Source organism: Choloepus didactylus, chromosome 19 (assembly GCF_015220235.1).
Source record: "Choloepus didactylus isolate mChoDid1 chromosome 19, mChoDid1.pri, whole genome shotgun sequence".
Taxonomy (NCBI): Eukaryota; Metazoa; Chordata; class Mammalia; order Pilosa; family Megalonychidae; genus Choloepus; species Choloepus didactylus.
Window position 1 is genome coordinate 65,125,930 of NC_051325.1, and position 12,702 is coordinate 65,138,631.

Sequence of the window (12,702 nt, forward strand, 5' to 3'; positions counted from 1 at the left end):
TGGTCCACCCTGATAAGCACCCCGCCCCTCATGCTGGGGCCTTCACTCTGTCATGAGACGCCATGGGTCTGCAGTCAAAGGACTGTCTCCTCTCGGTAGACGCTGGATATGTTTACACTCCTGACAATAACACCCCCATCCTGAGTGAGAACTGGACCTGTGCGTGGTGCCAGGACTTCCTCGGTGCTAGAAGTTTGTTTCCGTCTTTGCAGTGAAGTCCTGTGAGACCCACTGCTGTGCGAGCAGCAGAGGCCACGCTCGGCCGCCCACCAGGGTGCAGCGAGCTCTGTGTGGTTCTGCATCAGCACCCTCCGGAGAGAGGAGGGTGGGGAGGTGCGTGGGCAGCAGGCCCCTCGAGAGGGTGGCTGGCTCAGCGGCGACTGCTGGGGTTTCGCCTGGTCCCGGAGGAGGACATGGCCGAGGGAAAGGTGGAGACTCCCCTGTGCGTCCTCTCCCTGGAGGACATGTGACGACCCATTTTCCACCAGGTCCTGTTGCTGGGGTCAAGACCCGTAAGGGGGACGCTCTGTCCTGAAAGAGTCAGGAACTGGGGGAAATGGGGAGCAGGTGACGGGCAGGTGGCTTGCGATGACCAGAAAGGCATGAGGCCGGTGTTCCCGCTAGGGACAGGGTGCAAGGCCCGCTCCCCCTCTCTCTCGCCGTCGGCACCTCTGAGTGTCCCGAGGTGGCCTCAAGTGGTGCTAGAAAAGTCTGCTAAATTAATTTGCCTTATTTCAAAAATGCTGTACTTCAAGGAGCCATGGGGACCAGGGACAAAACCTTCAGGCCATGTGACACTAAGGCCAGCCTGACCTCGAGGCCCAGTGCTGCCAGCTAGTATGATACGGGCTACTGCCCCTCTCCCGGCCCAGTGGGGGTGCAGGTGGGGTGTGGGGGCACATGTACCCGCTCAGCTCCAGGAAGAAGTCAGCTCGGAGGGTACCATGACGGTAAGAGGCATTGTCAACAGTGGTTCTGAACAATGAAACGGAGCTAGGAAGGAGGCCTGAGTGCACGGTGGAGAGACCAGGTGCTGCTGTGAAACACAGGGCCAGCAGGTGTGTGGCTCACTCCCAGTGAGGTCATTTGGTTATTTTCTCAAGTAAATGTAATTACTCCTTCGCACAGTGAGTTTCAAAATTATTTTGACCTTCTTAGATTTCTTTTAAATCCTGTCTTTTGGTTTAATTAAATTCAGTATACGTAATTGCGAACCACATTTATTTGACATGATACATGTTTAAAAATGGAATCCAGTTTAATTACATGGAAACAGAATGTGTGTGTGAGGAATGCTATCCACGACTTCACTGACCGCCATACGCTCAAGCTAAGGCTGCATCTGTATTTGGGGTGCTTGGGTACAGTCTGGTGTCAGGGTGATTGAATTCCATCAGGCACAAGTATCTTGGAGTTTGAATTTTCTGAGTTTATTCTTGTCTTAGTTTCCTAAGTGCTAAAACAGATACCTGCAGTGGCTCGGCTGAAACAGTGAGAATTTATCAGCTCACGGTTTTGAGGCCGGGAGAAGCCCAAGACCAAGGCTCAGCAAGGCGCCGCTTTCTCCTGAAGCCTGTGGCGCTCTGGGGCTGGTTGCCCGTGAGCCTCGGTCTTTGACTTTTCTGTCAACGTGGCAGCACGTGTGGCGGCGTCTTCTCCCTGGTCTTCCGGGTCTGCTGACTTCCAGGAGCAGCTGCTCCCGGGGCTTTCCTCCTTCAGGAATGGGCTCAAGACCTGCCTCTCCCGCTGGGCCACACCCACAGGGCGGAGTCAGTTTAAGGACACGCTCTTCTGGGGCACTGCACTGCAAGCCAGCAAAGTCACAGAAAATGCTGATGGTTGTTAAGGCACAAATCCTGTGATACCATCATGTACCTCTCTTGACTGACTCAGCACCGTGACAGCTCTCTAGCTCCTGGGACTTATTTTAGGCGGTGTTCAGTGCTGCATTTGCACACTTGATAGTTTGGTTTTTACTAGAGCAGTTGTAGGTTTACAGAAAAATCATGCAGAAAATAGAGTTCCCGTATACCCCTCACACACAGGTTTCCCTCAAGCGCTTTGCATTATTGCGGCACCTTTGTTACAGCTGATGAAACAATATTATTATAATTGCACAATTAACTGTAGACCATAGTTTACATTAGGGTTCTCAGTTTGTTGTGCAGTCCTGTATTTGTTTTTTTTGATTTTTATTCTAATAACATAAACAGAACCTAAAATTTCCTCTTTTAACCACATTCAAATGTAGAACTGTCTATTTCTTCCTTCAAACCTGTTAATATTTGCTTCATATATTTTGCAGCTCTGCTGTTAGGTGCATATATACTTAAAATTGTTAAGTCTTGTTCAGTTGACCTCTTTATCAGTATTTAGTGACCCTCTTTGTCCCTCACAACAGTTTCTGATTTGAAGTCTATTTTATCTGATATTAGTATAGCTACCTCACCTCTCTTTTGGCTACTATTTGCATGGTATATATTTTTTCATTGTTTCACTTTCAGCCTACATCTGTCTTTGAATTTAAAGTGAGTCTCTTGTAAAAAGCATATAGTTAGGTCATGCTTCTTTGTCCATCCTGCTAGTCTCTGCCTTTTGACTGGAGAATTTAATCCATTTACATTTAAAGGAAATACCAACAATGCCTGTTTGCTTCTGCCCTTTTGATTTCTGGTCTTTGTAAGTCTTACACCTTTTTTGTCCAGTCAATGCCTACTTTCGTATTTATTTTGTTTTTCTGTAATGTACCATTTTGAGTCCCTTCTTGTTTCTTCTATGTCTATTTTTTCATAGATTGTCTTTGTGGTTGCCTTAAGGCTTAAATTTAACATCCTAAACTTAACTTCAGTAGCATTCACATACACTGTTCCTATATCCTTCTGTCCCTGACCTTTTGTTTTACTTCTTACAAATTATCTCTTTATACCTTTTATGTCCCAAACCATAGGTTCACCATTACCTTTTATACCTTTGCATTTTAGAACCTGCAAGAGCCCAGAGGGCCCTTACCTGCAGGGAGCTCTCCTGGACCCCTCCGCAGGCAAAGGCCTGAGGTTTAGGGGGCTGGGCCACCTATGGGCTGTCTTCCTGCGCGGGCTCTCGGGAGCCTAGCCCCAGGGCCAGGGTTAGCTGTGCGTCCAGCAAGCCTTTGAGACAAGAGGGTGTAACAGTCACATGCGAATAGTACCTGAGGGCGAATAGTACCCGAGGAGCCACTCCCAGTGTTGGCCTCGAGGGCAGAGTCACCACCTTGGCTGGAGCCCCCGTGGCGGCCCAGCAGACGCCAGGCAGGCGCTGTGTATGGGGCCTGAAATCTGCTAGTGCCAGCAAGGGGAAAACCACACCTGGCCACTCGGGCTACCTCAGCCCCTCCGGGCCCAACAGAGGCCCCTAAGAGGCATTTAGCTGGGGTCAAACAGCCCCTAGCATGACCCCCAGTGTTCAGGACCGTAGAGCTCCCTCCCCTGTGACTTGCTTCTCCACTGGCAAATGGGGTGTCACTCCCAGATTACGACAGCTCCCAGATTACGACAGAACCAGCAGGGGAGCCGCGACAGCTCCCCTGCTGGTCTTGAGAAAGAAACTGTCATGCTGTGAGCTGCGGGAGGCAGGGGAGCTGGGAGTGGGCCCCAGCCTGCTGTTAGCGGGGAAGGGGAGGGACCTGGGTCCTGGGTCCTGCCCTCACAAGGAGGCAAATTTTGCCCACAAGCTGAGGGAGCTTGGAAGACAGTTGCTCCCCAAACGAGCCCATGATGAGCCCGTGGCCTAGTGAGCCTGAGCGGGTGCCCAGCCCACCCTGGACTCCTGACCTACAGAAGCCATGAGATTAAAAGGGCATTCTTATAAAGCCCTAAGTCTGTGCTCAATGCGAAAAGGCACCCGTGAGTGAATGCCCCTCGGGCCCTGCTCTCCGTCCTGCGGCTGTGAATGAAGGGTGCTGGGTGCTGGAGCCACAGGACACCAACATACTGGCCTCTGTGGCCGCGTGCCCATGCAGGCCTGTGGGAAGGTGGAGCAGGGAACCCAGCTCAGGAACGTGCCCCAGCAGACCCCTGGGAGGGGCTTCCCTGTAGGAGTCCTGATATGATCCGAGGGCCACCCAGGGGAGAGACGGGCAGAGGCTCTCCTTGGTTGAGCCAAGGCTTCGTCCCCCGGAACCCGCACCTAGTGTCCATGCAGGAAAGGCCCAGCGTCCCGGCCTCTGCAGAAGTGGCTGTGCTGCCTGGTGGAGAGGCCACAGTGCCATAGGCTTCTGCCTCCCGGCCTGGTGCTTCAGGAAGGGGGAAGCCACCCTCACAGCCGGGGGTGGGACCGCTGGAAGCCCACCCACCCCGACAGCCCTGGGGCGCTTCCAGCACCCGCCCCGCGCTCCACGTGGCCGTCTCTCGTGTCAACCAAAAACCTACGAGTTCCTGAAGGCGGGAGTGGAGGCTTCTTAGGGTGCAGCGAGGAAGGGCTCCTCCAACCTGCCCAGGAGTCCGAGTCCAGGCTGTTGAGGCCTCCGACCCCCGACCTGCCTTCCAAGGTGTCAATTCATGGCCAAGGGTGGGACCCGGGACGGCAGTCCTCCAGGAGCCCCTCCGGGAGGGACATCCTGTGAGCGGCCCCTCCTGCGGCGCCCTCTGGGCAGAAGCAGCGTCAGCAGAAGGCTGTGCACCGTGGGGCCGCCGCGCCCCGCCCCGGCCTCCCCGCGCCCCGCCCCCGGCCGCCCCGCGCCCCGCCCCTCTCCCCTCCCCTCCCGCCCCGCCCCTCTCCCCTCCCCTCCCGCGCCCCGCCCCGGCCTCCCCGCGCCCCGCCCCTTTCCTCCCGCGCCCCGCCCCTGCCTCCCCGCGCCCCGCCCCCGGCCTCCCCGCGCCCCGCCCCTCTCCCCTCCCCTCCCTCTCCCCGCCCCGGTCCTCCCCGCTCCCCGCCCCTCTCCTCCCGCGCCCCGCCCCGTCCTCCCCTCGCCCCGCCCCCGGCCTCCCCTCTCCCCTCCCCTCTCCCCTCCCCTCCCGCGCCCCTCCCCTCTCCTCCCTCTCCCCTCCCCCTTCCTCCCCGCGCCCCGCCCCTCTCCCCTCCCCTCCCGCGCCCCGCCCCCGGCCTCCCCTCTCCCCGCCCCTCCCCGCGCCCCGCCCTGCTCCTCTTCCTCCCCCGCGCCCCGCCCCGCCCCTTCGCCGCGCTTCCTCCTCCGTCGCTTTCGCTTCCGCCGCGGGCGCTGAGCTGCTCCCCGCCGCCCCAGCATGGACGACCCCGACTGCGACTCCACTTGGGAGGAAGACGAGGAGGACGCCGAGGCCCCGCGCGGGGAGGGCGGCGGGGACGGGGACGGGGACGCCGCCCCGGGGGACGCGGACGCCGACGAGGAGGAGGACGCCGAGGACGGGGACGCGGACGAGGACGAGGAGGAGCAGCCGCGGGCGCCGCGGCCCCGCGCCCTCCAGGTGCAGCTCCGGGCGGCGCTGGGGCTCGGGGAGCGGCGGGCCCGGGGGCGTCCACCCCCCCCCCGCGTGCACCCCCCCGACCCGGGGGCGCCCACCCCACCCGGTGCACCCCCCCCACCCGGCGGCGCCCACCCCACCCTTCCCGGGGCGCCCACCCATACCCGGGGGCGCCCACCCCACCCGGGGCACCCCCCCCACCCGGCGGCGCCCACCCCCTCCCGTGCACCCCCCCCCCCCACCCGGCGGCGCCCATCCCCACCCTTCCCGGGGCACCCGCCGCCCCCTGGGGTCTGGGAGCGTCCCTCCAAGAAGAGTGGGATTTGGGATTGGCTTCTCCTTTCCCCTGTAGCCCCTCACGGCCGCCTCCGGCCCCTGAGATGTGCCCTTGACCCCGCGGCTCCACCCACGCAGCAAGGACTGAGCAGGGGAACCCAGGGCCCTCACCCCCAGGCTGGGTGCCATGTCCTCAGGAGCCGCCTGGGGGCACCCTGGCCCTCCACCCTGTCACACCTCCAGGCCCGTTGTCCCTTCCTTTCAAAGAGATCTCCACCCCGGCTCTGACCACTGGTCTGGGCCACCACCCAGCCGCCTCAGGGTCCCCAACCCCACCTTGCTCCCACCGCCCCCAGCCTGGCCCCCAAACCTGTTGCACCCCACTCGGTGCCAGCACCGTCCCCTTCAGGCTGGGGCTCCGCTCGCCACCATTGTGGAAGGTGGACCTGGAGGCCACACTGAAGGACAGGCTGGCTGTGCTCTTCCGCTGGCTGCTTTTGTTCCCAGCAGTTATTTGGGGGCGCTCCCTGGGGGGTGCCTTCTGTCCCGGGTGGGTGCCCTGGCCTGGGCGTCGTGGAGCCATAGCCTCCGTTGTGTGTCCGCATGCTGATTTTCAGTGGCAGGCAACTTGGCTCTGGGACTGGGGTGACTTCTTGGTCTTGGAGTGGTTGTCAAGTGACCCCAGAACCCGGTGGGCAGGAAGAGCAGAGGTAAGGGCCCCGGGGCCTGGGTCCCAGCTCTACCTCTCTGGCAGTGCCCACGGGCCACACTCCTGAATCGGTGCTGGGCGGCTCCCATGCCCACTGCTCGCTCTCCCAAGCTGCCTCGGCCCCAGCCCTTGTGCTGGGGGCACCTTAGCTGTTGACGCTACTCTGAGCTGTGTATTCAGGACCTTCCTGAACTGGCCCAGCAAGGGGGCCCGGGCTGGCCCTGGCAGGAGGAGAAATGGAGCCAATGCTGGAGTGGGAGAGCACGGCCAGCTGCTCCTGATTTCAGTTTTGTCCACTGGCCCTTGGTGGGTGGGAATTTAGAAGCCCATTGGGAGGCAGCCCCAGGGCCCGCTGGAGCTTGGAGGCCATGAGGGCATCTTGACCTGGGCCACCGGAACCAGGGCCAAGGGGACGCAGGGATGGGCCTGGTCCCTGGCCTCCCCACCAGTGCCCCTTCTGGGGTCTTCCCAGAGCTGTGCGGATCTGCAGCCTTAGCTGGACCCTGTGCCCACCATGCCCAGCCCCGAGCTGGACTCAGCACGGTCCTGTGTCCCCCACCCTTCTAGTGGGGTGGGGCCTGCATATTCGGGGGCTGAAGGAGGTGGGGGAGGCGAGGAGCCTCTGGCGCCTGCACAGATGAGAGCCGGGGTTGGCCTTGGGGGTCCTGGAGAAGCCATAGCTTCTCGGCTGCCGTCTGTCCATGAGGGTGGCGTTGGGGAGGGTTGGTTTCCGGAGCCGGTCCCTGCAGCTCCCGGGGCTCATTCATTCATTCATGTTGAGAGGCATCTGGTTCCCTCCTGGGCACACGGACAGTGAGGTCGCTGCCCTTGGGGACGTGCAGCCTGGTGGCCAGTTACAGCGCGGAGCAGTGAGGAAGTGCTGGGTTGGCAGAGGGCTGCCTGGAGGGGAAATGGAGGTGGGGGAGCGGCCAACTGTGGGAGGGCAGAAGTGAAACCAGGCGGAGAGCGGCCTCCCCTGCCAGGAAGCTGGGAAGCTGGAGCTTGGGTCAGGGCCAGGGAGAAGGGAATTGGGGGTGGGTTTGGGACCCCAGGGTCGGTTTCTGGCCTGGGCCACCCCTGAGTCCTGAGAGTCTGGCTGCCTGGGGGGGTGGTAGTGCCACAGGGGTCAAGGGTGGGGACGGAGCCCAGAAGAGGGGTAGGCCTCGGCTGCAGCACCCTCTGGTTCTGTGCAGGGTGTTGGGATACTCTTGTAGAGTCTAAATCTGCCCACTGGGGATCCTCCAAAATTCTGCTGGGGGAAGAAGAGGTGGGAGGGTGGTGAGTGAAGCCCACCCCCCTGGTGGATGGATTGCTGCCATAGCTCAGGTCCTGGCTACCCTCGCCCACTCGGGGCTCATGGAGGGGGCTGGGGTTTGTCCTCTGGGGGCTTATTCCATCTTTTGTCTCTTCCCAGAACAGGATGATGGGCTCCCGGAACTGGAGGGCCGTGCGGGACATGTATCGGTACCGGCACAACTACCCGGTATGTGCCCCCGCCTCGGCTCGCCCCCGACCCAGCACCCTCTCCTAGGCAGCCCACCCGGAGACACGGAGCCCTCTCGCTTTCCACCCAGAGAAGACCAGCTCGGAAATATGGCAGCCCCGATTCTCAGACACCACGTCCCTGGGTCCTGGCCACCCCCGTGTCAGCCCGTTGGGCCGAGGAGTTTCCGTGTGTGCCTCTCACGGGAGGCAGTCCAGGGTTGCCACGCGCACAGGCCTGGGGGGCTCAGAGTCCCACTCGTCTCCCGTGGTCAGGGGTCCGGGCTGCAGATCACAACAGCACCAGCTGAGGGGTGCAGGTTCCACACCGTCACCCCCCCCGGGCTGGCCGCCATCCCCGGTGCAGGGACCTGGGCCCCGTGCAGCTCAGGCAGCCTGGGGAGGACCCGCTGGGGGCCACTGGGGGCTTCTGTCCTCTCGGGAGGACAGTCTTGTCCACGGAGTGAGGAGCCTTGGGCCGGCCTTCCGGATGTCTGGAGATGGGCATGGCTGCCCCGTGGTGTTTCTCTGCAGGATTTGGTGGAACAAGACTGCAATGGGGACATGCCAAACCTGAGCTTCTACAAAAATGAGATCCGGTTCCTGCCTAACGGTAAGTTCCCGCTGCGCTGCCGGCACTGCCACCCTCTGCGGGCGGGGGCTGTCCCTGCCCGAGCGCTGCGGGCCCCCTTCCACCTGCCAGGCTGGGCCCACTGGGCACCCGGGTTTGGGATGCTCCCACGTTGGGGCAGTGGCCTTCACATAGCTCTGCGGTGCCCCCTGGAGGCCACCCCGGGGACTCCACGTTCCCAGCCGGGCACCCCAAGCACAAGCCCGGGGACCGGCAAACGTGTCTCACAAAGGGCCGGAGAGCCCGTGTTCAGGCTGCCGGGCAACTCCTCAGGTCCACGGCCGCACTGTGGGAGCAGCCACGCGGACACCAGCAAGCTAAGACGGGCTCTTGCATTTACAAAGGGCTGGAAAAAAAATTAAAAATAGGATGCGACTTTGTGACATGAAAATTACATAAACTTTAGATTTTAGCATCCAGGGTTGAAGTTTTATTGGCACGTGGCCACACCCATTCATCGATGCACCGTCCAGGGGCAGAGCCACGTCACTGCAACAAACACGGAGTGGCTGTAAAGTTGAAACCATTTCCTCCCGGCCCTTTGCAGACGCACGCCGAGCCCCGAGGGTGGGTGCAGCTGGGTTGTGTTTGAGGCTGGGGTTCCGCAGCCAAGAGGCTGTGGGTCGGGGGTGCAGTGAGGCCCGTCTGCAGTTAGGCGACGCAGGGGCCAGTGGCCCTTCTCCAAAGGGGGCTCCCTGGCCCGTCTGCCCACCAGTGCTCTCTCCCGGGTCTCCCCTTGACAGGGGCAGGGGGCAGGAAGGGGGTAGCTTTCCAAAGCACCTCGTTCCTCTGAGCACCTGGGGTATCCCCCATGCTTGACTTGTCCCCCGGGGCTCGCAGGCTCGTTCATCGAGGACATTCTTCAGAACTGGAAGGACGACTACGCCCTCCTGGAGGACAACCACTCCTACATCCAGTGGTGAGTGGGGGCCGCTGGGCGGGGGTCCTGGCCCTGCTGGCTCTCACGTTGCACACCTCGTCTTTTCCGGAAGCCAGCATCCCAATGACAAACGGCCCTTTATGTTCATCGCTGGGCACCCCGGGGTGCTGGCTGTTGAGGGTAGACCCCGGCATACTCTGCAGTCTGTGGCCTGTTTAGTTCTAAACGACTGCTGCAAGTAGGACCTGAAATTGGACTTGGAGGGACAGTGGGAGCTGCAGACAAGCTCACCTCCTGCAGGCAGATGTGCCTGCTGTGCTCTCAGCGGTAGACGAGGGGGTGTGGCCCTGGTGTCCAGAGAGGCAGCTGGGGACTGACTGTGGCCCCAGCCCTGGCGGTGGGGGTCTGACGTCATGGCAGGACCACCTCCGAGCTTCCACGCTGCCCTGGAAATGCCGCGTCCCTCATTTTGAGGGTGGGAATAGCAGTGTTCTCAGAGGATCTCCTGCAGTGTGCCCGAGAGAGAGAGTAATTCTGCAGTGTTGATGTGAGGGAAAGAGGAGTGGAGAGCCAGGAAATCCACCCGGGGCCTGGCCCCCGAGCCCGGGGCTGGCAGACCCTCCCGCTGTCCTGTTAGCACAGACAGTTCCTGTAGGCCAAAGGCCATGCTGCCCCCCCACCCTCTCCACCCTGCCCTCGAGATCAGCTGACACGGAAGCACTGTAAGAATCCGTCCCAGCAGCCCCCTCTTCTAGAGTTGAAGACCTGAGCCCAGAGAGGGCAGTGGTTTGGCTGAAGTCACACAGAAAGCACGTGGCTGAGCTGATGGGAAGCTGGGCCTCTGGACTAATTGGCCTTGTTCTTTCTTCTGCAGGCTGTTTCCTCTGCGGGAGCCAGGGGTGAACTGGCACGCCAAGCCCCTCACCCTCAGGGAGGTCGAGGTGAGCGCTGGGGAGGGGTGGTTTCTCTCTGCAAGCGTCCTGCATGCTGGTGGGAGCCGGCTAGAACGGGGAAGGGGCAGGAAGAGTCCTGCCCAGTTATCCCCCACTGAGTGGCCCTCGCCTCTCACCCAGTGGCTTCTGGAGTCGTCCGACTTGCTGAAGCTGTTTGCCTCACGTTGGGGAGTCTGGGGCTGAGGCCGTGCGCAGGCTCAGAATGACGGGGACACTCCCTTCGTCACCCCTGGTTTGGCCAGAGTGGGGACGCTGGGCCCAGAAGCTGCCCTTGAGGGTTGGGGGTTCGGGAGGAGACAGGGTCAGGCGTTGCCCTGTCCGTGGTCCTGCCCCTGGAGCTCCCGGCCCTTGGGTGTGCCTTCCCCGCCCTTTGCCCTTTGCCCTTTGCCCTGCCGTCAGCGAGGCCAGGCCTGGCTCTTCCGAGTGGCGTCTCTGCTGAATCGGGAAGCAGGGCTGGATTCGGGGAGGGAAGCTCCCCGTGAGGAGGCTCCTGGGTGGCACCTGAGTCCCCCGCGGGCTGTTTTCCAGGCGTTCAAAAGCTCCCGGGAGGTCATGGAGCGGTTTGTCCAGGCCTATGAGCTGATGCTCGGCTTCTACGGGATCGAGCTCGAGGACAGGGACACGGGCAGAGTGCGCCGAGCACGGAACTACCAGAGGCGCTTCCAGAACCTGAACTGGTGCGTCCCCACCCCGTGCTGGGACCCAGAGGGCGGGGGGCACGGCTGAGCTGCTGCTTCCTCCTCTGCGGGGAGGGGTGTCTGCCCGGCAGGGACGCGGAGCTTCTAAGGGAACCTGCAGCGGCCAGCGTTGCTTCTGGCCGCGTCCCTCCTGCCCAGTGGCCGGGCTCATCAGTCCCTCCAGGGCCTCCCCCGCCTGACCACCCCGAGCGCCCCTGGGGGGGTTGTTAAGCACGTCCCCAGGCTGAGACACGACAAGGGAGGGAGCAGGACCCCCTGCCCTGGGGCCCTGGCTGTAGGGCCCCGTCTGCCCTCCTGTAGGCGGGGTCCTCCCCGCAGGGGGTGGGCCCAGAGCCCACAGCCCCCCTTCTAGGCGAGCTGCAGGGTTCTCCACCTGCCGTCCTGGGCCGGGGTGGGCGGGCCGTGGCGAGTGAGGCCCTGGGTCTGGGGAGACGGGAGCCGCGGGCTGCCGGAGGGGCGGCCCTGACCCGGCGCCCGCACCCCCAGGCACAGCCACAACAACCTCCGCATCACGCGCATCCTCAAGTCGCTGGGCCAGCTGGGCTTGGAGCGCTTCCAGGCGCCGCTGGCGCGCTTCTTCCTGGAGGAGGCGCTGGTGCGGCGGCAGCTGCCCGGCGTGCGCCAGAGCGCCCTGGACTACTTCGTGTTCGCCGTGCGCAGCCGGCGCCAGCGCCGCGAGCTCCTGCGCTTCGCCTGGGAGCACTTCCGGCCGCGCTGCAAGTTCGTCTGGGGGCCCCACGACAAGCTGCGGGCGTTCCGGCCCCGCTCCCCGCCCCGCGCGCCTGGGGTACCGGGCCCGGCGGAGGGGACCCTCGACGAGGCCCGCGGCGCCCAGGGTGGGAGCCGGGAGCCGGGGCGGGACGAGGGCGGGGACGGGGCGGCCGCGCGGTGCCGGCCGCCGAGTGGGAAGCCCCAGGATGCGGGAGGCTTGGAGAGCGAGGGAGGCGCGGGGGTCGACGCGGGGAGCGCCGGGGAGCGGGGGCCGGAGCCGCCGAGCCCCAAGGAGAACAAGAAACGGAAACTGGAGGTGAACCGGCGCGAGCAGGGCCCGGGGGAGCCGGGCGCCTCGAGCCCCTCGGAGGTGGAGAAAATCGCCCTAAACCTGGAGGGGTGCGCGCTCGGCCAGGGCAGCCTCGGGGCGGGGGGTGCCCAGGACGCGGGTCCCCAGGCCCCCGAGGCGGACGAGCAGCAGCCCGGCCCCGAGCTCGCGGGTCCCAAGGCGGCCGACGACGTGAGGAAGCGACGGAAGACGGACGCGGCCGACCCGGAGGCGGCCACCGCCTGGCTGCCTGCCCCGTCGGGGCGCCCCGAGGCCGGGGAGGGCGACAGCGGGGCCCGCGAGGAGGCAGCGGGGGAGAGGGCGGGGAGCGCCCCTGGGAGCCCGTCGGAAGCGCCTCCCGCCGGACCCCGGGAGCCCTGAAGGGAGGGGGCGAGCCGCCCGCGGGTGGGGGCGGATCTCGGAATCTTTACCTCGACCTGGCTGTCGCCGGTCGTTCTCTTTGTAAACTAGCCCTGGAGGGTCTGGGGAGGGAGGGGCTCAATTTCTTAGTCTGGTGCCAAGGCCTTTTCTGAATAAACTGCTTTAATTTGAGTCTCCGGGGCACGAAGGAAGATCTTGTTCGGTGGCCCTTGCCAAAGGGTGTGGGGACCTGCTCC

The 12,702-nt window shown here is 63.0% G+C and overlaps 1 protein-coding gene and 1 long non-coding RNA gene across 4 annotated transcripts; one reads left to right on the forward strand and one right to left on the reverse strand.

The window, feature by feature from the left end:
- Positions 1-1,213: 1,213 nt before the first annotated feature.
- On the reverse strand, positions 1,214-4,655 carry LOC119515183. Its single transcript, XR_005212985.1, has 3 exons — positions 4,407-4,655; positions 3,010-3,146; positions 1,214-1,804 (listed from the first exon to the last, which is right to left on the reverse strand). It is a non-coding gene; the product is annotated as an uncharacterized LOC119515183 (long non-coding RNA).
- Positions 4,656-5,167: 512 nt separating this feature from the next.
- OGFR (opioid growth factor receptor) lies at positions 5,168-12,637 on the forward strand. Of its 3 annotated transcripts, XM_037810996.1 has the most exons (8): positions 5,290-5,420; positions 5,770-5,936; positions 7,822-7,885; positions 8,419-8,497; positions 9,356-9,434; positions 10,270-10,336; positions 10,877-11,025; positions 11,533-12,637. In XM_037810996.1, the coding sequence occupies exons 2-8, from the start codon at positions 5,881-5,883 to the stop codon at positions 12,464-12,466; spliced, it is 1,428 nt and encodes a 475-aa protein (XP_037666924.1). In that variant the 5' UTR covers positions 5,290-5,420; positions 5,770-5,880; the 3' UTR covers positions 12,467-12,637. The 3 variants fall into 3 exon arrangements, with proteins under 3 accessions (XP_037666923.1, XP_037666924.1, XP_037666922.1); XM_037810995.1 differs by lacking the exon at positions 5,770-5,936 and having other exon boundaries at positions 5,168-5,420; positions 7,817-7,885; XM_037810994.1 differs by lacking the exons at positions 5,290-5,420; positions 5,770-5,936; positions 7,822-7,885 and having other exon boundaries at positions 7,892-8,497.
- Positions 12,638-12,702: the final 65 nt, after the last annotated feature.

What these genes read in the sequence shown, in the direction of transcription:
- OGFR (XM_037810994.1), top strand. Translation starts at nt 7,996, where the DNA reads ATGGCAGCCCCGATTCTCAGACACCACGTCCCTGGGTCCTGGCCACCC. An exon ending in AACCACTCCTACATCCAGTG is followed by an intron (nt 9,435 to 10,269) that starts GTGAGTGGGGGC and finishes TTTCTTCTGCAG; the next exon opens with GCTGTTTCCTCTGCGGGAGC. An exon ending in TCACCCTCAGGGAGGTCGAG is followed by an intron (nt 10,337 to 10,876) that starts GTGAGCGCTGGG and finishes GCTGTTTTCCAG; the next exon opens with GCGTTCAAAAGCTCCCGGGA.